The sequence below is a fragment of the Erinaceus europaeus genome, chromosome 5 (genome assembly GCF_950295315.1).
Source record: "Erinaceus europaeus chromosome 5, mEriEur2.1, whole genome shotgun sequence".
NCBI classification, from domain to species: Eukaryota; Metazoa; Chordata; class Mammalia; order Eulipotyphla; family Erinaceidae; genus Erinaceus; species Erinaceus europaeus.
Window position 1 is genome coordinate 8,252,767 of NC_080166.1, and position 25,968 is coordinate 8,278,734.

The 25,968-nt window shown below is 41.1% G+C and overlaps 1 protein-coding gene across 2 annotated transcripts in view; it reads left to right on the forward strand.

Moving 5' to 3' along the window:
- The window catches only part of ITGA2 (integrin subunit alpha 2), a 119,836-nt gene that overhangs the window by 85,017 nt on the left and 8,851 nt on the right, over positions 1–25,968 (forward strand). The window contains exons 22-28 of one of the 2 annotated variants that reach the window (XM_060191024.1): positions 364–440; positions 528–611; positions 6,721–6,823; positions 8,496–8,606; positions 9,975–10,079; positions 12,214–12,327; positions 24,195–24,284. In XM_060191024.1, the coding sequence (XP_060047007.1) occupies positions 364–440; positions 528–611; positions 6,721–6,823; positions 8,496–8,606; positions 9,975–10,079; positions 12,214–12,327; positions 24,195–24,284 (684 nt within the window). Of the gene's footprint in view, positions 1–363; positions 441–527; positions 612–6,720; positions 6,824–8,495; positions 8,607–9,974; positions 10,080–12,213; positions 12,328–13,217; positions 13,582–24,194; positions 24,285–25,968 lie in introns of those variants that run through there. The other variant, XM_060191025.1, reaches the window with a different exon arrangement.

Below are 25,968 nucleotides of genomic sequence, written 5' to 3' on the forward strand. Positions count from 1 at the left end.
TGGTGCACCTGGATGAGTGCATATGCTCTAATGCACAAGGACCCAGGATCAAGCTCCCAGCCCCCACCTGCAGGGGGAAAGCTCATATCTTTCTGTATCTCCCCAGCCCCTTCTAGAGTTCTCTCTTCCTCTACTTAATAAATAATTGAAACATTAAAAACAAACAAACCACTGTAATTAATCTAAAGGTGAGACATCCTCAGGAAAGATGGACAAATAGACATGCTATGAATGTGGACGTTAAAGGCATATGAAATTCAGAATCAATTAAGAAAGAGTTTGCTTTTATGAGAAAGGTGATTTTCCCTATTGGCCCTGAAGATGAGGCATCCCAGACTGATGACTTTTACTTCTTGTGTGTAGGTGACTTTTATGATTATCTTCGATTTCAATCTCCAAAACCTTCAGAATCAGGCATCTGTCACTTTCCAAGCCTTAAGGTAAAACCCAGTGAAGTCACAAGCTGATGATGGATGGCTTTTAGCAAGTTCCCGTTTGTGCTTATTTTCCAATGTTCATTGCCACAGTGAAAGCCAAGAAGAAAATGAGGCAGATAATCTGGTCAGCTTCAGAATTCCCCTGCTCTATGATGCTGAGATTCACATAACAAGGTACGTGGACAACGGGCAGCCAGTGGCACCATCCTCTTCACCTCTTCAGTTTATAACACATTTGTAGTCTGAGGTCAGACTTTGCTTCTTCTTCTTCTAGCGTTTGCCCTTCTTCCATAGCCAGTCAACAGCATCAGGTTGAGCCTGATGTAAAGTTTCGAGACCTCCTTTGAATCTGGAGAGGTGGCAGTCGTGGACTATGTGGGTCATAGTCTGTCTGTAGCTGCAGGGGCAGTTCGGGTTGTCTCTGGCTCCCCAGCGATGGAACATAGCGGCGCACCGGCCATGGCCTGTTCGATAGCGATTGAGGAGAGCCCAGTTATAACGTGCTAGGTCAAAGCCGGGTTGACGCTTGCAGGGGTCTGTGATGAGGTGTTTGTTCTTTACCTCAGCTGACTGCCAGCTCTGTTTCCAAGAGTCTGGAACAGAGAAGTTCAGTGTAGGCATAGGGGACCAGATTGGATGACGAGACGTCAAGCGTTGGACAGGGTGGGCAAAGATATCCGCGTATATTGGCAGGTCCGGTCTAGTGTAGACGTGGGAAATGAACTTAGATGATGCCGCATCCCGACGAATATCTGGCGGGGCGATGTTGCTAAGAACTGGCAGCCATGGGACCGGGGTGGAACGGATGGTTCCAGAAATGATCCTCATGGAGGAATATAATTTGGAATCAACCAAGTGGACGTGGGGGCTATGGAACCATACTGGGGCACAGTATTCTGCAGACACTATTCAGACTTTGCTGAATCTCATGATTATCTCATCACTAAAGAAATTCTCTATGGGCTTGGGAAGTGGCACACCTGGTTGAGCGCACATGTTACGGTGCACAAGAACTCAGGTTTGAGTCCCTGGTCCTCACCTGCAGGGGGAAAGTTTCACAAGTGGCGAAGCAGGGCTGCAGGTGTCTCTCTGTTTCTCTTCCTCTCTTATTTCCTACCTCCTTTCAACTTTGGGCAGTCTCTATCTATAAATAAAGATAATAACAATAATAAAGAAAACAAACCTTAAATTAAAAGAAAAACAAATTATATACTCATGTTTAAGGTATTTTTTTAAGTCACTTCATTGTGAGGGAAATAATCGTGTCCAAGACAGTTGTCACCTGAGTGCAGTTTCTCATCTCCCCACGACTGGTATCTGCACACCACATCCAAAAGCCATCAGCTCCCACCAGCGGAGGCACTGGGATCTCAGCAGCCTCTTGCTTTCTCCATAGTCATGATTATTTTCTTAGCAGTAGCACTACTACGATAACTTCACTCATACTAACAATCAATGCAAGGCCATTAAAATGTCTTTTATTTTCCTACTTTCTTAGCATCCAGTTTCTTTTCCTGTCCCAGGCTCCACTGCAGTAGACCATAGTTAACTTGGCTGTTTGCTTAGAGTGATAGGTATCTTTTTATTTTTTTAAAAAATTTTATTTATAAAAGGAAACACTGACAAAAGCCATAGGATAAGAGGGGTACAACTCCACACAATTCCCCACCATCAGAACTCCGTATCCCATGCCCTCCCCTGATAGCTTTCCTATTCTTTATTCCTCTGGGAATATGGACTTAGGGTCATTATGGGGTACAGAAGGTGGAAGGTCTGGCTTCTGTCATTGCTTCCCTGCTGAACATGGGCACTGACAAGTTGATCCGTAGTCCCAGCCTGTCTCTCTCTCTCTCTCTCCCTAGTGAGGTGGGGTTGTGGGAAAGTGGGGCTCCAGGATACATTGGTGGGGTCATCTGCCCAGGGAGGTCCAGTTGGCATCATGCTAGCATATGGAACCTGGTGGCTGAAAAAAGAGTTAACATATAGAGCCAAACAAATTATTGACTAGTCATGAAACTAAAGGCTGGAACATTGCAGATGAAGATTTGGGGGTCTCCGTTTTGCAGATAGTTAATAGGCCCATTTCAGTTAGATTCCAAAGGGCCCATGACTAGAATAGTTTTTTTTTTTTTTTCCTAAGTCTGCCGTCTGATATGCAGGTGGACCCAAGTTACTGAAGTGATGGGTTTCTTGAGCAAATGGGTAACATGGACACATCATGGGTACTAGTGGATGATATCATCACTTTACCTCCCAGTGAGAAGTGAAACAAGTCCGTGGGCACAAACACTAGGCAGCTCCAAACATGGGCTCCTGGTGATCTTTGCCTGCTGGCCTGGGAATCAGAACTTTGTAGCTGGTGAGATATCAAGGGTAGCCCCCCCCACCCCCCGCACAGACTTGAGAGCCCTGGAACACATACAGCAATGCGTTCCCAAAATATCAGCCTGCAGTTACAACAGATTCCTTTGACACCCATCCTGCTTTTCAGTCCCTGAAAGCCTGGATTTTGTAGACTGTCCCACAGGGAGGTCTGATAGACCAACAGATGGCTGAGCAAAAACAGAAAGGACAATATAAGTCTTAAGATGCACGAGCAGTGCGGAAAAGAATGCTTCTGCTTGGATCGAACTGCAAACAGAAAAAGCAGAGATAAAATATAGCCCAAGCCACCATCCATCCCTGAAAAATTAATAAGTGACTGCAATTTTTAAAGGCTCCGCAGTTGTTCTAGTAGGTGATTGAAGACAAATGCAGTCAGATATTGATATCACTTCATTACCTGGATTCCCTCCCCTTCCTGTCTATATTGATTCTTTCTCTTCCAAAATGCTTTTCTTACAGCTGTTTTATAATTTCACTCTTGTTTAGACGATGGCTAATCTTTTCAGGCATTTTTAACTTAAAACAAATGTAAAATTGAAGTGAGACTTTTACTAGCACCTTAGCTATGTCGTTTTACGAAGACAGCTTGAATTCTAAACGTGACTGCTCTTCTTAAAATATGATTAAAATTAATGTATAGCAAATGAAATGTTCAGTGTCCCTCAGCTAAGTGTGCTGAATAGAAAAACTGGGTAAGCATATTGAGTAGAGATACAGAGCCCAAAGCGAAGGCATCCCTCCTTACTTCCTCTGGTCATCTGGCACTTGATGAACCACTGCTTTCGAGAAGACTTTCCAGAGACAGGGTTTGCCTATTTGCTGGGATGTATTTATGTAAGTTACACAGGCACATTTTACTTATCCCTCAATGGAATAATAAAACTCTTCTGTACCGGGGGCCAGCGGTGGCGCACCTGATTAAGTGTTCACATTACTGTGCACGGGTACCCAGGTTCAAGCCCCTGCTCCCCACATGCAGGGGGGAAAAGCTTCTTGAGTGGTGAAGTAGGGCTGCAGGTGTTCACTTCACTATCTCTCTATCCAGTAATAAAGAAATAATGATATCAAAAAACAAACAAACAAAAATCTCTTCTGTGACTTACTTTATTATATCCTTAGAGTTTTCATATGAGGATCTGCAAACGATCTAGTATGTCGTGTTCTTGACTGGCGCGTCATTTAAGTAACTATCTCTATACTAATGAAATACTTGGTTATTTTGTATTTTTATTTTGTTTTATTATATTTATCACAAGCAATGAAAGAAAAACTATTTTTAACAAAAACCTTAGCAATTTTTGGGCAGATTTTTTGAATGTACCCCTTGGTCATCATTTTAATACTGTATAAATCAACAGTCAATGTCTATAAATATAATAGTTATTAGATAGTAGTAGTCTCATTTCTCAAACAATACCACCCTGAGTATAGTTTGCTGGTTTTATAGGCATTGCTCAGTAGAGGTGACTTAAGGAGCAAGTGGGAAATCTTCTGGAAGGCAGAAAAAAATAATTGTGCATGTACAGTCAAAGTTTCCATTTCAATTCCTACTCAGTCTTTCCACTTCCTATATACAGATGACACATTATTATCTCCTCTCCTACATCCAGCTTTAACAAATACTATGTTGAAGTCTCCCTATAACATACTTTTAAATATTTGAAAGATTTATTTATTTGTTTGTTTACTTATTTATTGTCATCAGGCTCTCAGTGTCTGCATGCTGAATCTATTGCTCTCAGGCTACTTTTTCCCCTTCCCCTCTTCTTTTATCTGATCGGATAGAAATAAATTGAGAGGGGAGGAGCATTTAGAGAGGGATAGAGAGAGAGACACCTGCAACACTGCTTTATTGATTGTGAAGTCTCCCCCTACAGCTGGGGACCCAGAGATTGAAACCCAGTCTTTCTACTTGATAATGCATGTACTCATCCAGGTGCCCCAACACCTGACCCCCAAATGATTTTTTTACATATATATTTTAATTCATTATTGGAGAGAAATTGAGAAGGGTGGGGAGAGGGAAAAGAGACAGAGAGACACCTGCAGCCCTGCTTCACCACTTGTGAAGCTTTCCCCTGCAGGTGGGGACATGGGGGGTTGAACCTGGGTCTTTGTGCTCTGACATGTGAGCGCTTAACCAGGTGTGCCACCACCTGACCCCTCCCAGATGATTTTTAAAGCACACAATGAAGGAGAAGGTGAGCCTTTTAGTAAAAAAAACCTTTTAGTAAAGAAATTTCTGCCAGAAAAACACATTTTTTTAAAGGAAATGGAATCAATATCCTATAATAATACTACATTGACCAATAGTGATAAAAATGGTTTCTCAGATTCCTACCCTTGTTAGCCCAACCCTAATGAAGCTTGCCTGATAGAATCTCAAATGTGAGTGAAGGGAAGAGAGGATATTCAGTTACATTCCAGCCTGAGTGGTCCTGTGGAAGTTTTTCAGAGTAGCTTGTCACTTCTCATGTGAACCCCAGTGGGCACCTCCAAGCCAAGAGATCAAATCAATCCAGTCCCTCTAGGTCTGGGTTGCTGTTTTTACACTGGTGTTAGAAATTGCAGGGCTAGCTTCGCGGGTAGGAAAGATGATCCAGGAACCCAGCTTGTGGCGGTAGCAGTACAAATCTTTATTCATGCGGGAGCCCCAGAGTCGGCCTCAGTCGAGTGCAGAGGGTTAAGGCGTCTGCCTCCCGGTCTTCTAGGTCAGGATGTGAAAGAGAGAGAAACCAGAAACAGAAGTGGCTTTTATAGGATAAAACTGGAAGTGGCAAGTTGGAAACGGAAATGGCTAGGAAAGGGGGTAGACAAAGGAAAAAGGCATGCAGGGAAGGTAGAACTCCCTTAGCAACTGTTGCGATGGTTTTAACTGGTGGGATTAATGTTACTCTGCAGGCAGGGCAGGTCTTGAGGTAGAAAGAAGATAGATCAATGGGATGGGTGGGGATCTTTCAGGCAAAACAATGATTATGTAAATAGGCCATACTATCAGCAATGCAGGATGGAGGGTGGGGGGAGCTAACTTAATGCTCAACAAGAAATAATTTGACCAATCTCAATTCAGATGAAAAGTATGGTAGAGGCAAAGAAAGCTAAGGAGATAGGTAATGAAGGAAATGAATAGCTCCTTTCAGGGGCATCTGACAGTGAATTCTGCAGGAGATAAGACCAAGACTGTATCATTGGATTTCAGCCAAACTAGGTGAGAAATCCTTTGGCTGGAAAATCTACTAATCCATACAGTAAGGAGTAAGTGTCCACTGTCTTAGCAGCCCAGTTAATTTAACAGAAGCTTGAGAAGAATCCCACTGTCCGTTTTAATGTGATAAGTATGTAATTAATTTTGAAACTTTACAACTGTTCATGTGACACAGAATTTCAGTAGAAAGTCCATGTTTTGAAAAGATTGTGGTTTTTGATTCTTAGAAAGATACACTTGAGGAGGGGGGTTGGCAGTGGCATACCTGGTTAAGTGCACATAGTACTAAGTATAAGGACTGCTTAAGGATCTGGGTTCCAGTCCCCGGTTCCCCACCTGTAGGAAGGATGCTTCACAAGAGGCAAAGAAGATCTGCAGGTGTCTATTTTTCTTTCTCCTTCTCTATCTCCCCTCCTCTCTCAATTTCTCTCTGTCCTATTCAATAAAATGGAAAAAATGGTCTCCAGGAGCAGTAGATTCGTAGTGCAGGCACCAAACCCCAGTGATAACCCTAAAGGCAAAAAAAAAAAAAAAAATACACTGGACAGTAAGCATAGCAAGAATTCGATTTCATTTAGTTTTCTTATGGTTAAATGTAAATGATTCTACTTATAAATTAAGCTAAAGAATATTTCAATCAAAGCCGTTAGCAACAAAACTAAAATATTTGATTTTACAAACATCATTCAACAGATTCACCAACAGAAATTTTTATGAAGTCTCCGCAGATAGAACTGTTCCTTCTCTTGTGCACAATTTTGAGGACATTGGTCCAAAATTCATCTTCTCCATTAAGGTTGGTAACCGCGTCATGAAGATGGGAAATCGGAGTGGGAAAGAAAAGCGATAAGGTGAGGGGTGGGATATGGAGCTCTGGTGGTGGAAATTGTGTCCTTCTTATTCTATGATCTTGTCAGTGTTTCCATTTTATAGATAAAATTTTTTTAAAAAAAGAAGCCTCCAGGAGCAGTGGATTTATAATGCAGGCACTGAGTCCCAGCAATAACCCTGGAGGGAAAAAAAAAAATACAGATGCTGAACCAATATAGACCACTGATTATCTTTTGTTGGTTTTTTATTTGCAATTTAATAATGATGAACATGACTTTAAGATAGCAGGATACAGGGGAGTCGGGCTGTAGCACAACGGGTTAAGCGCATGTGGCGCAAAGTGCAAGAACCAGTGTAAGGATCCTGGTTCAAGCACCCGGCTCCCCACTTGCAGGGGAGTTGCTTCACAGATGGTGAAGCAGGTCTGCAGGGGTCTGTCTTTCTCTCCACCTCTCTGTCTTCCCCTCCTCTCTCCATTTCTGTCTGTCCAATCCAATAACAACAACAATAATAGCCACAACAATAAAACAAGGGTAACAAAAGAGCATAAATAAATAAATAAACATTAACAAAAAAGATAGCAGGATACAATTCTATACAGTTTTCGCCACCAGAATTCCCTGTTCCATACCCTCCATTGGAAGCTTCCCTATTCTTTATCCCTCTGGGAGTATAGAACAAAATTCCTTTTTTTTCTTTTATAAAACTTAAAAAAATCTTTATTTATTTGTTGGATAGAGACTGTCAGAAGTCAAGAAGGGAGGGGGAAATAGAGAGGGAGAGAGACAGAGAGAGACACACCTGCAGCACTGTGTCACCACTCACAATGGTTTCCCTTTGCAGTTCCATGAGCATGGTAACAAACCCAGTTCCATGAGCATGGTAACATGTATGCTCAACCAGGAGTGCCACCACCCCGGCCCCTGGGACCAAAATTCTTTATGGGGTGCAGAAGGTGGAAAGTCTGACTTCTGTAATCACTTTTCCACTGGACATGGACGTTGGCAGGTCGATCTATACCCCCAGCCTGTCTCTATCTTTCCCTATGACCATGGATTATCTTTATCTTACAAGTGAGAAAAATAATTCAGATACCCCTTCTTTCATGTGCTTTATTTTTATGAATTAAATAGCATAAATAAACTGATTTATAAATTTAAAAAAATGAGAAAACTGAAGCACAGTGATATCAAGTTCCTTGTCAAAACAAAACTGTCAGCTAAGGTCTGAGTGGGACTTTTTCACCTAGTAATCTAACCCCATAGATGGTAGGTGGTTCTAGCCATCTCTTAAGATATAAGTTATTTATCAAGTAAAATTTAAGGCCCTCAGATTTTTCATGGAGAGGTGAGACACAGAGACTTCAGGATAGCCCTGGAGGTGGTGATGTGGACGGAGGTTCCTAAGTTCCCAGCATCACATGTGCCCGAGTCATGTTTTGTCTTGCTCTTTCTTTCTCTTTCTCTCTCTCTCTCTGCAAGTAAACATTTTTTAAAGACCATAAGGTAAAAAGACTCACTTTCATAGGGACTCAGAGTTAGCACTTCATATTCACCGACAAAAAGGTTCTTGATCACGTTCTTTGCAACACATGTGTGATGTGTTGATAACCAGGCTGATGTCTTCATGCCACATAGATAACAACCGGAACTGTTCCAGTAAGCATGGCATCTGTAACCATCCACATCCCTCAGTACACCAAAGAAAGGAACCCACTAATGTACTTGACTGGCGTGCAGACTGACCAGGTAAGGGTAACTGAATTACCTAGAGGTGTGCTTTCTGTGTGAAAATATCCAGTGAAGTCGGAGTGCAAGTATCTAATATCACATAGATAGGAACTAGAAGGAAATATCTACATTCTGAATAACAGTGGACAAGCGGCTGTTGCATATTAGAAGCAGGATATTGGGAATCGGGAGGTGGTATAGCGGGTTAAGCGTAGGTGGTGCAAAGCCAAGGACAGGTGGAAGGATCCCGGTTCGAGCCCCCGGCTCCCCACCTGCAGGGGAGTCGCTTCACAGGTGATGAAGCAGGTCTGCAGGTGTCTGTCTTTCTCTCCCCCTCTCTGTCTTCCCCTCCTCTCTCCATTTCTCTCTGTCCTATCCAACAATGATGACATCAATAACAACAATAATAATAACTACAACAATAAAACAGCAAGGGTGACAAAAGGGAATAAATAAATAAATAGTTTTTTTTTTAAAGTGGCAGGATATTGTTAAGCTGGGTGATAGCACACCTGATTGAGCACACACATTACACGTGCAAGGACCCAGCTTCAAGCTCTTGGCTCCCCCTGAAGTGGGGAAGCTTCACAAGCAGTGAAGAATTACTGCAGGCATATCTTTCCCTTCCTCTCTCTTCCTTTCCTCTTCTCAATTCTCTGTGCCCTATAAAATAAAAAAAAAAACAATTTTATTTTAAAAAGCAAGATACTGTTAAATGGGGGAAAAAAAAAAAGGTTGCAGGGCTGGAGAAACAGCCAAGGACAGAAAGCAGAGCAAATTGTTGACTAATCATGAACCTAAAGGCAAGAGTACTGTGGATGGAGATTGGGAGTCTCCGTTTTGGAAAAAGCTAGTTGGTCTATTTTAGGTATATGCCAAGGGGCCCATGACCCAACTAGTTTTTACCTGCACCTGACATCCAATATGCAGGTGACCTAAGCTATTGTCTGGGGGGATGGTGTCACAGTTGGAAAAAGGACTAGAAAGCTGGATCAGATGTGGGAAAAGCGTATAAATATTGTTAACTATAAACCCCATTGATTGATCTGGGGCCCATAGTCAGCACAGGAAGCAATTACAGAAGCCAGACCTCCACCTTCTACACTCTATAATGTCCCTGGGTCCATGCTCCCAGAGGGTTAAAGAATAGGAAAGCTATCAGGGGAGGGAATGGGATATGGAGTTCTGCTGGTGGGAATTGTACCCCTCTTATCCTGTGGTCTTGTCAGTATTTCCATTTTATAAATAAAAACTTTAAAGAAAGAAAAAGCAGCCGAGGAGCTCTGCCCTTGCCCTGCACCTGCTGATAAGACTTACTAGCACACTGAACAGAAGATCTTGAAATGGTATTGTTTCCTCGGGCTGACATGCTATCCTTCTTTGTAGGCTGGTGACATCAGCTGTAACGCAGAAATAAACCCACTGAAAATTGGACAAACATCTGCTTCTGCATCATTCAAGAATGAAAATTTCCAGCAGATAAAAGATTTGGTGAGGACAGGTTAACATACTGACAGGTTCCCTTGGTGATTCATCATTACTTGTTTTGTTTTTATTTCGTATTATATTTATTGGATAGAGACAGCCATAAGTTGAGAGGGAAGGGAGAGATACAAAGACACCTGCAGTCCTGCTTCACCACTCACAAATCTTTCCCCTTGCAGGTGGGACCAGGGGTTTGAACCATGGTCGTTGTGCATTTTAACATGTGCACCCAACCAGGTGCGCCACCACCTGGCACCTTCATCACTTGTTTTTGCCAGACAATCAAGGCACTTCTACCACTTCTTATCATAGAACTTTTTAAAATTACATATATTTAGGTATTTTTGTATTTATTGCATTTTTCTTAATATTCTATCAGTCATTCGATATATATGAAGTGGAAATAAATTTTAGTGCATTTGTATTTAATTGGACCTAGTTTTAAAGCCATTCTCCCCCCTCCCTGTATAAAGTCATTTTTTTTTAATGTTTAAAAGTTGAAGTCTCTTTGATTTATAGCTGTGTATAAATTTCACATTTTGGCATTGTGTGTATCTGCGGTACCTGCCACTCAGGGCCTAGTTTCATTGACCAGCCAATCACTGCTCTTTGTCCGTTCCATCTGTCCTCCTCCACCACCCCGGGTCGGGTAACCACTGCTTTGCTGTCAGAAGTCTCTGCGGTTTTGTTTTGTTCAGCCTGTTTGCATGCTTAGTTTCTTATCCTCAGCATGTGATCACTGAGGTCACAGCTTCCATGTGCTTCACTCTTGGTGTTACACAATTTACAGGTTTTGACAAATGTATAATGATAGACACCCATAATTTTGGAGCCATAACAAATAACTTCACCATGCTAAAGGCCCTCTGTGCTCTACCTGTGCTTGCTTCGTACTCTCTAATCTGATTATTTCACTGTCAACTTAAAAAATTTTTTTTTAAAACTTTTATTTATAAAAAGGGAGCACTGACAAAAACCATAGAATTAAGAGAGTTACTTTTTAAACATAAGGAATGCATGTATATCATTAGATTTGATGGTTAAAGTGTACTGAATCTTGTGTATGCCTAGCTGATAACTTAGTAAGGTACAGGTAAAACCATTTTTGTCATCACTGATGCTTCAACTCTCAGGGTGACTTTTTCAAACTATATATATATCACATACATATATGTATATATTTATATAGAGTGGTCCAGGAGGTGGCTGGCACAGTGGATAAAGCATTGGGCTCTCAGCCATGAGGTTCCAAATTCAATCCTTGGCAGCACATGTACCAGAGTGATATCTGCTGTCATCCTCTCTCTCTTTCTCTCTCTTTTTCATGAATAAATAAATCATTTCTCATATACATATATATATATTTATATATATTTTTAGACAGATATAGATATATAGATGGCAGAACTGAAGCTTCTGGTCTCAAGCTCGAGTCTCTGGCATCACAAAGATAGTTAACTACCCCGATCTGCTATATTGCCAACTCAAACCCAACTTTTTTTTTACGTCTCAGAAACAGTAATCAAATAAACAGACTTGGACTAAACCCCATATCTTTATTTAGTAAATTTGTGAAACTATCTTTGCAGACTGGAAAGGACTAGTCAGCCTATATGCATTCGGAAGCATACTGCCAGACTCTCTTGAAAAAGATTTTAACTAGTCATAGTTCATGGAATTGTCCCTTTCCTAGGTCCTTCCCAGTGCTGGGCCCTCCCTCCCTCCTATCTATCTATCTATCTATCTATCTATCTATCTATCTATCTATCTATCTATCTATATTGCCTTCAAGGTTATTGCTGGGACTCAGTGCCTGCACCATGAATCCACTGCTCCTGGAGGCCATTTTTTCCCCTTTTGTTGCCCTTGTTGTTGTAGCCTTGTTGTAGACATTATTGTTGTTGTTGTTTGTTGATGGATAGGACAGAGAGAAATGGAGAGAGGAGGGGAAGACAGAGAGGGGGAGAGAAAGACAGACACCTACAGACCTGCTTCAAACCTGGATCCTTATGCCGGTCCTTGCGCTTTGTGCCACCTGCGCTTAACCCGCTGCGCTACCGCCTGACCCCCCTGTCTCTGTATATTTTTAAAGGCCATGCTAACTCTCTCTCTTTTTTTGTCCTTGACTCCCATCTAAAAGAACTGCAGAACAGCTTCCTGTAGTAATTTTACCTGCTGGCTGAAAGACCTTCATGTGAAGGGAGAATACTTTCTTAATGTGTCTACCAGGATTTGGAATGGGACTTTCGCATCAGTAAGTACCAGCTTGATATATTAGATGTTTTAGTGGCAAGGAAGCATAAAACTTCCTTGTCATGAAGTTCATGTCCTCCGACAAAAGCTAGCTTGTTGGCTAATGCCTGCATCACCCAAGTAACTCAGAAAAATTTTACCTTAGAAGACGATGATAACCACCCTATCCCAAAGCTTTCCTAGAAAGACTGTACCTCAGAAACACGCAGGGTGAAACGCAGAGTGTCTGCTTCCTAGACTCCACAGCAAGTGACTACGTCAGCACTTACGGGATAGTGGGTTCTTAAAATTTTTTTATTTATAAAAAGGAAACATTGACAAAACCATAGGATAAGAGCGGTACAAGCTTTGCACAATTCCCACCACCAGACCTCCGTATCCCACCCCCTCCACTGAGAGCTTTCCTATTCTTTAACCCTCTGGGAGTGTGGACCCAGGGTCATTGTGGATGCAGAAGGAAGGTCTGGCTTGTGTCGTTGCTAGGTCGATCCATACCGGGATCGTTTTAAGATCCCTTCCACTGCCCTTGGATCCAATGTGTCATCTGCCTGGTGTCCTTCCCCAGACTTTCCATAGCTTCCGTCCCCAGCTCTTCTCCGCTCAGCCTTAGTCACAGTGCACGTGTCCCTGTCTGGCTTCTTGAGTTCCCAGCCGATTGGTGGATGTCAACATGTCCAGTCCATGAGTCTAAAGTTAGGAGTCACCTGCCCAGGCGGAGTCACATGACCACTCCCTACTCCTGTTGTGCCCTCGCTCTGATGAAACCCCAGCTGCATACCATTTAACGTTATTTGAAAGTTTGTGAAAAGTCTGAAGAAGGTACCAAAATAATGTCAGGGTGGTTCTCCATTTGGCGGGCGTGATTTTTGTGGTTGTGCCATCTCCTTTCAGCTGAAATGCCGTTCGGCTGAATTTCCTGGCATGAAGACTTTATGGACTAGACAGAACTTCTTCAGTCAGACTACGTGAGTGGTTAGCGACTCCTTTTCCCAGTGATCTCTCTGACGAAGCCTCTAGTGGGCCTGGCCGCTCTTACTGGAGTGGTTTTTTTTTTTTTTTTTTTTTTTTTTTTTGGTGAATAAATCAGTTCTTTTTTCTTGGAACTTCACTTCACATATGTGACATCTCACCACGCTGGGCCACTCTTGATTTTTTTTTTAATTTGAAATAATGTTTACTGTTGATTTAATAGTGATTTACAAACTTCTGTGATCACAGGGTAATAGCTCCACTTTGCACCCCCACCCCACCCCCCGTAGTTCTGAGCTGTCCTCCATAGCTACTATAATCTTCAGAGACAGAGAGAGAGATATCACAGCACTTTACATGTGCTAAGACTCAGACGTGAGCAACAGGCGTGGCAAAGTGCTTGTCCTAACCAGTAAGATATCCCTCTAGTTCTACCAACATTAATATATTCCCTACTTTCTGTTTTTATTTTTTTCATACATTTTTCTTTATTTTATTTATTATTATTACTGCCTCCAGGGTGATCACTGGGGCCCAGTTCTGGCACTATGAATCCACTGTTCTAGTGAAAATTTTTTTCCATTTTATTGGATGCAACCGAGATAAATTGAGAGGGGAGAGGGAGATAGAGAAGGAGAGAGACAGAGAGACACAGACCTGCTTCACTGCTCCTGAAGTGTCCTCCCTGCAGGTGGAGAGTGGGGACTGGAACCTAGATTGTTATGCGGGCCCTTATGCTTAGTACTATGTGCACTTAACCTGGTGTGCCACCACCATATACCTTTTTTTCTACTCCCTTTCTTTTTTTAATAGATTATAAAATCACTTTTAGTTATTTATTGGATAGAGACAGCCAGAAATTGAGAGGGAAGGGAGTGATAGGGAGGGAAAGTCAGAGAGACACCTGCAGCAACTCCTGAAGCTTTCCTCCTACAGGTGGGGACCAGGGGCTCGAACCTGGGTCCTTGTACATTGTAACGTGCGCTCAACCAGGTGCGCCACCACCCAGCCCCTCGATTCCCTACTTCCTAACCATTTCATGATCTCTCTAACAAACCCCATTCCCAACCCTAGAATTTTATATAAGGTTGGAATATGATATTCTTGGACAAAGTTCTTGGATAAAGTCGTAGTAGAAAGAGGACTCATGGATAGCAAGTGGGAAAATAGAGAAGTGATGAGGTAGGAGAGCAAGAGCTGAACTTGTCCTTTGCCTCCTTGTTCGCTGCGTTCACTCCTTGCGATGATGAGCCGAGCGCCATTGGCTGCCCCAGTGCTCCATCTGTGTAGCCGTTCTTTGCTCGGTTCCCATCTGTGTAGCCGTTCTTTGCTCGGTTCCACTTCGTTCTTGGCCCCTTGGACTTGCGGAACAAATACTTTCACCGCTGCCTTTGCCAGTTGAGAAGGAAAACTGACGGTTACAGATCAAAATACAATCACTCTGGCTCTGGAAAAAGCATTAGTTTTTTTTTTTTCCTTGAGTTCATACACAGTGATGTCAGTTTAACTGGAAGACCTTTAAAGTTCCTTCCCAAGGGATTTTCTGATGCGGCAGTTTCATCTCTGGGGGCAAAAATTCAGAAAAGAAGAAGAAAAAAAAGTTGATGATTTGTGTTATTTCATAACTGAGAAGCCACCTGCACTTTTGACTATCAAATTACCATTTATTTATAGCAGTTCTTATATATCAAGTGAGAAACATCTCCCTGCTTGGTCTGAAGTCGATTGTTTGCGCCTGCCTTGACTTCAGCAGCAAGGTGAACGCTTTTAGATCACTGAAGGATCCCTGTCTGAAATACAGGTCTCATTTCCTGTACGAAAGCCTAAGCCTTCCCCTTTTTCCTGGTGTAATGTAAATCAGCTTAACATTTCAAAGAATTTCATCATGAAATGATCACTCAGTCCTCTAAGCTGATGGCATTGCTGGCTGTCACTGCTCACAGGCGTACTAGTTCAGGACTAGTTCGCTCTCCCAGAATCTTCCTGATCTTCTGTCATTGCTAGTTAACTGCAGAATTATGCATGCCTATGTGAAAGACCTGATTTGGAGGTCAGATAGCTTGGTATTTAAAAAAAAAAAACAAAGATTATTTCATCCTCATTGTGTAGAGAATATGAAGCCAGCATTTAAAAAAGTATTAGTGGGTTCAAGCCCCCTGGCTCCCCACCTGCTGAGGAGTCGCTTCACAGGCGGTGAAGCAGGCCTGCAAGTGTCTTTCTCTCCCCCTCTGTCTTCCTCTCCTCTCTCCATTTCTCTCTGTCCTATCTAACAATGATGACGTCACTAACAACAACAATAATAACTACTACAACAATGAAAAACAAGGACAACAAAAGAGAAAATAAATATATATATATTTTTTTAAGAATTAGTGATTTAATAATGGTCAACAAAATTGTATGAACAGGGTTCTGTGTCCCACCCCTCTCCCTCCGTTGAAAGTGTCCCTATTCTTTATCCTTCTGGGAGTATGGACCAATATTCTTTTTTTTTTTTTTTTTTTTTTTAGGGCAACAGAAGGGAATAAATAAACAATTTTTTAAAATAAAAAGACACCACTGAAATATACTCAATGCCTATCCTTAATAAATAGTGTCAAGTCATCTTCCAAATTGTAGTTCCAATTTATTTTCCCACCAGTGGTGATTTGCATGAGTGTTAAGACTTCACACCCTCTCTGGACTCCTCATACTGTTAGTTTTAAACCATGTGCTCCAAGGGTTGGTTTTATAATATAAATCAGGTCATGACTTTTTTGCTCCTCAAATGCCTCCGCTCAGATTCATAATAAATCCTAATTCCTCCAAAATACTTTGTGATTGGTCCTCTTCCTCTCCAATGCCTTCTAGTGGCTTTGTTGTTTGCAGGTTATTTTTCATGCAGCCCTTTGCATTTCTTTTTTACTTTTTTTTTTTTTTTTTACAAATTGTTGAGCAATCATGGACCCAAAGCTTGGAAAAGTGGAGAGGAAGTATTAGGGAGGTACTCACTGCAAACTCTAGTATACTTCTGCTTTCTTACTTTGGTGCCATACTCCAAACTCAGTCAATTTCTGCTTTGCGTTTCTACTTCTTCTTCCTTTTATTTATTTATTTTTTAAATGCATAAGATTCCCCAGATTCCCATTTAGCAATACAACCCCCACTATTTCATTCATCATTTTTCATGGACCTGTATTCTCCCCACCCACCCACCCACCCCAGAGTCTTTTACTTTGGTGTAATACTCCAATTCCATTTTAGGTTCGACTTGTGTTTTCTTTTCTAATCTTGTTTTTCAACTTCGGCCTGAGAGTGAGATCATCCCATATTCATCCTTCTGTTTCTGACTTATTTCACTCAACATGATTTTTTCAAGGTCCATCCAAGATCGGCTGAAAACGGTGAAGTCACCATTTTTTACAGCTGAGTAGTATTCCATTGTGTATATATACCACAACTTGCTCAGTCACTCATCTGTTGTTGGACACCTGGGTTGCTTCCAGGTTTTGGCTATTACAAATTGTGCTGCCAAGAACATATGTGTACACAGATCTTTTTGGATGGATGTGTTGGGTTCCTTAGGATATATCCCCAGGAGGGGAATTGCAGGGTCATAGGGTAGGTCCATTTCTAGCCTTCTGAGAGTTGTCCAGACTGTTCTCCACAGAGGTTGGACCAATTGACATTCCCACCAGCAGTGCAGGAGGGTTCCTTTGACCCCACACCCTCTCCAGCATTTGCTGCTGTTACCTTTTCTGATGTGTGACATTCTCACAGGAGTGAAGTGATATCTCATTGTTGTCTTGATTTGCATTTCTCTGACAATCAGAGACTTGGAGCATTTTTTCATGTGTTTCTCGGCCTTTTGGATCTCTTCTGTGCTGAATATTCTGTCCAATTCCTCCCCCCATTTTTGGATGGGGTTATTTGTTGTCTTGTTGTTGAGTCTGGTAAGCTCTTTATATATGTTGGTTATTAAACTCTTATCTGATATATGGCATGTAAAGATCTTCTCCCATTCTGTGAGGGGTCTCTTGATTTGGGTAGTGGTTTCTTTTGCTGTGAAGAAGCTTTTTAATTTGATGTAGTCCCATAGGTTTATACTTGCCTTAGTCTTCCTTGTAATTGGATTCGTTTCATTGAAAATGTCTTTAAAATTTATGCGGAAAAAAGTTCTTCCAATATTTTCCTCTAAGTATCTGTTAGTTTCTGGTCTAACATCCAAGTCCTTGATCCACTTGGAATTTACTGTTGTATTTGGTGAAATACAGTGATTCAGCTTCATTCTTCTGCATGTTTCAACCCATTGTTTCCAACACCATTTGTTGAAGAGACTCTGCTTTCCCCATGTAATAGTCTGGGCCCCTTTGTCAAAGATTAGATGTCCATAGGTGTGGGGCCTCATTTCTGGGCTCTCAATTCTATTCCACTGGTCAGTGTGTTTGTTCATGTTCCAGTACCAAGCAGTTTTGATGACAATTGCCCTATAATATAGTTTGAGATCTGGCAGTGTGATGCCTCCGGTTCTGTTCTTTCTTCTCAAGATTGTTTTGGCAATTCTAGGTCTTTTCTGGTTCCAGATAAACATTTGTAGCATTTGTTCTATTCTCCTAAAAAATGTGCTTGGGATCTTGATGGGGATAGCATTAAATTTGTAGATGGCTCTGGGTAATATATTCATTTTGATGATGTTAATTCTTCCAACCCATGAGCATGGAATATCTTTCCACTTCTTTGTGTCTTTTTCAATTTCTTTGAGTAGTGACTCATAATTTTCAGTATACAAGTCTTTCACTTCTTTGGTTAGCTTTATTCCTAGATATTTTATTGTTTTTGTTGCTATAGAAAAAGGAACTGATTTCTGGATTTCAATTTCTTCTAACTTAGTGTTTACATAGAGGAATGCCACTGACTTTTGAATGTTAATTTTATAGCCTGACACATTACTGTATTGCCTGATGATTTCCAAAAGCTTCTTGCTAGATTCCTTAGGTTTTTCCATGTATACTATCATGTCATCTGCAAATAAGGAGAGTTTGACTTCTTCTCTTCCAATCTGTATTCCTTTAATTCCTTGCTCCTGCCTGATTGCTATGGCAAGAACTTCCAACACTATGTTGAATAGTAATGGTGATAGTGGGCAGCCCTGTCTAGTACCTGATCTGAGTGGAAATGCTTCCAGTTTTTCACCATTGAGTATGATGTTGGCTGTAGGTTTGCTATATATAGACTCCACTCTCTTCAGGAATTTTCCATCTATTCCCATTTTTTGTAGTGTTTTGATCATAAAGGGATGTTGTATTTTGTCAAAGGCTTTCTCTGCATCTATTGATATGACCATGTGGTTTTTGGTCTTGCTTTTGTTGATGTGGTGGATCACATTGATTGATTTACGTATATTAAACCAACCTTGCATGTCTGGGATAAACCCCACTTGGTCATGATGAACAATCTTTTTGATATACTGCTGTATCCGGTTGGCTAGAATTTTGTTCAATATTTTCGCATCTATGTTCATCAGAGATATTGGTCTGTAGTTTTCTTTTTTGGTTGTGTCCCTGTCTGCTTTTGGTATCAGGGTGATGTTGGCTTCATAGAAGCTGGCAGGGAGTATTCCAGTGTCTTCAATCTTCTGGAAGACTTTTAAAAGTAGAGGTATTAATTCTTCTTTGAAGGTTTTGTAGAATTCATTTGTAAAACCATCTGGTCCAGGACTTTTATTTTTGGGAAGATTTTTGATAACTGTTTCAATTTCATTAGCTGTGATGGGCCTGTTCATGTTATCCACTTCCTCTTTACTTAGTTTTGGAAGTTGGTATCTAGGAAATCATTCATTTCTTGCAGGTTCTCTAGCTTGGTGGCATATAGTTGTTCATAGAAGCCTCGCATGATATGTTGAATTTCTGCAGTGTCTGTTGTGATTTCTCCTCTTTCATTTACTATCCGATTTATTTGGGTCTTCTCCCTTTTTTGTTTTGTGAGTCTGGCTAAAGGTTTGTCGATTTTGTTTACTCTTTCGAAGAACCAACATTTACTTTCATTGATCTTTTGTATGGTTTTCCTATTCTCAATGTTATTTATTTCTGCCTTAACTTTAGTAATTTCTGTCCTTCTGGTTGCTTTAGGATTCCTTTGTTGTTCTTCTTCTAGGTCTTTAAGATGTGCAATCAGGCTGTTTATTTGTGCCTTTTCTTGTTTCCTAATGTGTGCTTGTATAGCTATGAACTTCCCTCTTAGGACTGCTTTAGCTGTGTCCCAAATATTTTGATAGCTTGTGTCTTCATTTTCATTGAACTCTCGAAACATTTTGATTTCTTCCTTGATTTCCTCTTTGACCCAGAAGTTGTTAAGAAGTGTACTGTTGAGCTTCCACATTTTGGCACTGTTTCTAATCTTTTGTTGATTGTTAAGTGTTAGTTTAATTCCACTGTGGTCTGAGAAGATGCTTGGGATGATTTCAGTGCTCTTGAATAGGCTGATGCTGTCTTTGTGGCCTAACATATGGTCTATCCTTGAGAATGATCCATGTGGATTTGAGTAAAATGTGTATTCCAGTTTCTTGGGATGAATGACTCTGAAAATGTCCAATAGTTCTAGTTTATCTATCTCTTCATTTAGCTCCCTTATGTCTTTATTGATTTTCTGCCTGGATGATCTGTCAAGTTGAGATAGTGGGGTGTTGAAGTCCCCTACTATGATTGTGTTACTGTTAATATATTGCTGTAGCTCTTTCAGTAGAAGTTTGATGTATTTAGATGGCTTCTCATTGGGTGCATAGATATTAATAATTGTTAAGTCCTCTTGATTGACTGATCCTCTGAGCAGTAAGTAGTGTCCATTCCTATCTTTTTTAATCTTATCTATTTTAAAGTCTATCATGTCAGATATGAGAATAGCTGTTCCTGCCCTTTTTTGTGGGCCATTGGCTTGAATGATAGTTTTCCATCCTTTCACTTTAAGTCTGTGTTTGTCTTGTTGCGTTAGGTGAGTTTCCTGTAGACAACATATTGTTGGGTTGTGTTTTCTGATCCATCTTCCTACTCTGTGTCTTTTAATAGGTGAATTCAGTCCATTGACATTTATTGATATCAAAGATTGAAGATATTTTTTTTTTTAATTTTTTATTTAAGAAAGGATTAGTGAACAAAAGCATAAGGTATTTTAACGCCATTCTTGTAGAGTTTTAGAGTGTTTTGATATATGTTCTATTTGTGGTGGTCTGGTTGTTTATAGGAGACCTTTCAGAACTTCTTTCAAGGCAGGCTTGGTGATGTTTGCTTCCTTCAACTGTTGCTTGTCTGAGAAGGTTTTGATGCTTCCATCTAGTCTGAATGACAATCTAGCAGGATATAGTATTCTTGGCTGAAAGCCTTTCTCATTGAGCACTCGATAGATATCTTGCCATTCTCTTCTGGCCTGTAGTGTTTGTATGGAGAAGTCTGCTGCTAATCTTATGGGTTTTCCTTTGTAGGTGACTCTTTGTTTTTCTCTTGCAGCCTTGAGGATCCTTTCTTATTCCTTTCCAATCTAAGTATGACATGTCTTGGTGTCTTTAGGTCTGGGTTAATTCTGTTTGGGACCCTCTGGGCTTCTTGAATCTTTATGTCTTTGGTGTTGTCTAGACTAGAGAAATTTTCAGCTATTATGGCCTGGAGAATGCTTTCTTCCTCCCCTTCTCTTTCTTCCTCTGGTAAGCCAATAATGCGTATATTGTTTCTTTTGAAGTCATCCCATAGGACTCTGTTGTTGTTTTCAGCATCTCTTAATCTCTTTTTGAGATCTCTTACTTCTTCTTTAGTTGTCTCTAATTCATCCTCAATCTTGCTAATTCTGTCTTCAGCCTCATAGATTCTATTCTCTCTGCCCTCTACTGCTTTCTGGAGTTCATCTATTTTGTTGCCCTGCTCTGATACTGTTTTAGCTTGTTCAGCGAGTTGCCTTCTTAGCTCAGCGATTTCAGCTTTCAGCTCTCTAATAACCATGAGATAATTAGAATTTTCTTCCATATTCTCATTTGTTGTTCCTGCAGTTCTGATTACAATTTTTTCAAATTCTTTACTCACTCCTGTTATTATTTCCTTAGCTAATGTTTGGATGTTGAACTCGTTGTTTTGTGCTTCACCCTCTGGAGGACTTTTAGCTGGACTCTTGTCCTGGTTTGAGTCTCCAATATTTTTTCTTGTTGTTTTAACCATTTTATATAAGTTAACAGTTTTTTCAATCCCTGAGTTGGAGTTCAGTGGTGTAAAAGCCTTTTTTTTTTTCCCCTGTAGGCTATGGGAGCCTGAGGGCTTTTAAACTATCAATAGGCTTCTTGGCTTAATCACTGACTCCTGACCAAGAGATAAAGCAGGGTGTGGCAGAGATACTCCAGTGGTTATGCAAAGAGACTTTCACAGCCCCTCAGCTATGCCACCGAGAGGCATAGGTCTTCTCCTGAGTTTCCCAGTCAGATCTCTGTACCCTGGTGTCCCTCCCTGTTGCTGCTCCAGACTCTGAGGGCAGCAGCAATGGAGACTCAGAGTTGCACTTGGTGAGTCTCTGGGGAGCCTCCTCCTCCCTTCAGCTGTCCCCTTGTTGTGGAGCAGACTGGAGGTGGTGTCTCCACTGACAAACTGTCGAACTAAGCAGCCACTTAATCTCTCCTTAGGCCCCTCTCTCCTCTCTGTCACCAGCCATGCGTGTTTGTACTCACGGGTGATTTACTGGGTTCCTGTGGTCATTCTAGTCCTGTCCTGTTTTGGTCTGGGTGGTCTCCTCTGGTATTCCTAGTTGATCCGGGAGAGGAGAGGAGAGGAGAGGAGAGAAAGCGATCATGGACCAATATTCTTTATGGGGTACAGAAGGTGGAAGACCTGGAAGCCAGCATTTTTAAAATTAAGTACACAAATTCAATTAACACTCAGTCTTCTTCCAGTAACATATGTTTAGGAGACCAGAGATGAGGGTTAACTGCTTGTGCCGTCTTTCATCTTGAGAATATTTAAAAGAAACCAACGAGAAACTGGGTCAGTAGGGATGAAAGCTAATGTCCTGGTTTTAGACATGCATTCACTCTTTCAGGCTCCCAGATATAGTTCAGCAAATAACCTCATGAGTTGATTGAATCATGTGCCTAGTTACCAGTCAGACTGAGTCCTACCCGCCAGGGTATGTGAAGGGAGTTTTCAAGTTGTTGTGCTGAATTCTGTTTCAAAGAACTAGACTCAATATTTGCATCATAGTGAATATATATATATATATATATATATATATATATATATATATATATATATATATATATACACACACACACACACACACACACACATATAAAACGGTAATGGAAACACTGAAAATTAGATTCTTTTTGTAACTAGCTCCAGGAATGCATGCACAGTTGTTTTATATTTGGAGATTAGTAGCATCAGCACAAAATATATGTCATTCCTAAATGCCTCCTCTGACTACTGTAACAGTAATAAAAAATGGTGAAGTGCGGAATTTATAATATATATGTAGCATGGCAGAAATTTCAGGGTGTCCGTTGCTGACATGCATGGTCAAGTCAAGTGTACTTTCTTTTTTTTTTAATATCTTATTTATTTATTTATTTATTTATCTATTGAGTAAAGAGACAGTAATCAAGAAGGAAGGAGGAGAGACAACTACAACCTGCTTTACCACTCATGAAGCTACCCCCTGCAGGTGGGGACTTGAGGCTTGAACCTGTGTCCTTGTGCACCATGACATGTGTATTCAAGCAGGTGCACTACCACCAAACCACAAGTATACTTACTTTCTAAGGATTCATTTGATTTCACAAGCGACATTAGGAATCATCTCTGTCTGGCATGTGACTTGCCAGGGATTCAATTCAAGACCTCATGCTTGGAATTCCAGAGGCCCACCAGTACACCAATTCCTGAGCCAATCAAGTGTACTTTGAATATATTATTATTAGTATTACCTTATTATTATGACCACTAGACTTGCTGCTGGGGCTCAGTGCCTACATGACAAATCCACTACTACTAGTGGCCATATTTTTCTTTCTTGATAGAGACAGAGATAAATTGGAAGGAAAAGAGGTGGCAGAGAGGGAGAAAGAGAGAGAGAGAGAGAGAGAGAGAGAAGAGAGAGAGAGACCTGCAGCACTGCTTCATCACTCAGAAAGCTTCCTCTACTTCAGGGGCAGGCCCGGGACTTGAGCCTTGTGCATGGTAACATGTGGATTCTTCTGGGTGCACTACCACCCAACCTCCTTCAGATGTGTTTTTAAACACTACATATGTGTGGACACAGAAGGAAACTCATCTTTTCCTTTAAATCTGATTTCTCATTTCATTAGGGACTTATTTGGATAAGTATACAAAAGTATCAAATTTGGGGCTGGGAGATAGCTTTGAAGGCAGAGCTCATGCCTCACCACGGACGAGAGCTCAGGATCAAGGCCCTAGAACACACAGAAACGCCATGGATGGCAGGAGGTGTGGGGGAGACTCATAGTAGGGGACACAGAGCTGTGGTCTCTCTCCTCTTTCTGACTCACTCGCTCCCTTTGTAACTGAAATTTTCGGAAATTAAGTCTGTCTTAGCCCTTATGTTATGGCCTTTGCTAGATTTTTAGAAGTCTAAGCCATGATATTTCCTAATTAAAAACTTCACCAAAACCTGCTTCTCCCAAATTAAAATTCCTCAGGGAAGTCTTCTAAGTTGATGATGTCCAGACTTGACCCACCAGCAATTCAGTGGTTTGCTATGACAGAGCTGAGTCATCCTGAGGTTCTAACAATTTCCCAGACACTTCTCCTGTGTGTTTGTTGAGTTCTCACAGTTCCTGTTTGCTGTATCCCTCTGAACCGGAAATAAGTACTAAAGTTGGCGAGTCTTGTGCTTTCATTCCTACTGTGATAAAATAGTCTTCTTATGTTTCAGTCCGCTTTTCAGGCAGTCCGGCTGACAGCAGCTGCTGAGATCGACACCTATAACCCTGAAATATATGTGATAGAAGAAAACTCCATCACGGTGAGTGTACCCCAACTGGCCCCAGGAGTCTGGCATAGGCTGGCATTTCCACATCTGAAAATTGAGATTCTAAAATTCGAAAATTTAAAATTCTAAAATCATTCTTCTGACTGTCTATCATTGGTGTAGAGCGATTTCACCAAACACTCCAAAAAGCTGATGTTTGTTGCTTTGTGCTTTTGGAAAGGGTGTTTACTACTCAGAAAAGTCACTTGATATACCTGCCCTTCTACCCTCCTAACCCTCCACCCCCAAGCCCTTTCATGTTGCAGAGCTGAATGAGAAGCAGGAGAGAGCTGCATATTCTCATGACTCAAGGCCCTTCTCTGTGTCTGAGCAAGGACCACCCACTTTCCCCTTGGACTTACACAGAACAGTCACTATCTTAGGCCATAAAAGACTAAGAATGCTGATTATTGCAACTATATATCGCGTTTTGGAGGTTTTTTTTTCCTTTTTCTTTTTTTTTAAAGGAAGTGCTGAAGTGTGCCTTAAAATTGGGCATTTACTTGAGGCCTTTTTTTTCTTTTTTTGTAAGTACTACCCCTTATATCTAGACACTGACATTGTGTTAAATGTCCATTCATTAGAAAACTATAAATGCTTCTATTTTGCAAAGAGATGTACTTTTCACAGGAAACAAAAGCTCGCTGTTCCTACAGCTGGCATGGGAGGACTTTCCTTTGGGCTGAAGCTCCGGTTAGAATATGCCATATTTAGATAGAGTGGGAATTCCATGCCCAGCCAATCTGCTGGCAGAGCACTGGACATTTTCCTCCTGGTGCTTTTGTTAGGAACTGGAAGCCAGTTCATGATTCTATCCCCCAGGCCAAGTTGGCAATGGTCCTCGGTCCTCTGCTGCTGTCGAAGGACTTGGTTACAAAGCAATGGGGCTGTGGACTTCAGACCTCTCGGTGCCTCACAGCTGAGCTCACAGTACTGCTATCCCCTCTGGTTCCCAGAAAAAGGCTTCCACATAACAGAGGATGCTTTTTTGTCTCTGTTTCAGGATCCCCAGTAGAGGCCCACAGTCTCTCTTTGGGCTTGGGTGTGGGAAAATCAGAAACGGAGCCAAAGGAAATATGTACAGGCTTCGAATTCAAAAGTTTTGAGCTTAGCCTAGAAGGGAGAGAACTTTAGATAGTTTGAAAGTTCATTTTAGCAGATGTAAAGTCCAGACAACACCTGAACTCCCGAACTCCTTTTTTCTGTTAAAAAGTAATGTTAAATATGTTAACTGAAAATTTAAATGAGCCATTTTAACAAACCCTTTATGAGACTTTTGTTTTTCTTGTTTTTTTATGACTAATAGTGATAACTGAGACCAGCTATTACTTAATTGTCTATTACAATAAGAATTTGGAAATATTTTGAATACAGTTTGGAATTCAGATAGTAAACTGAAGTACTGGGGAGATAGCATAATTCAGTGTTAAAGACTTGCATGCCGGAGGTTCCAAGGTCCCAGGTTCAATCCTCAGCACAGCCATGCACCAGAGCTGAGTAGTGCTGGATTAAATAGACACATACACACTCTAAGTTGACAAATTCCTCTATCTAGATGCGTTTGAATCTCAAACTCATTTTTAAAATACAAAAGTTTCATACTCATGGAGTCCCATGGTATGGACCGCAGATTTAGAAAACTCCAGAATAAAGAAAAGTAAACTATATCAATTTACAG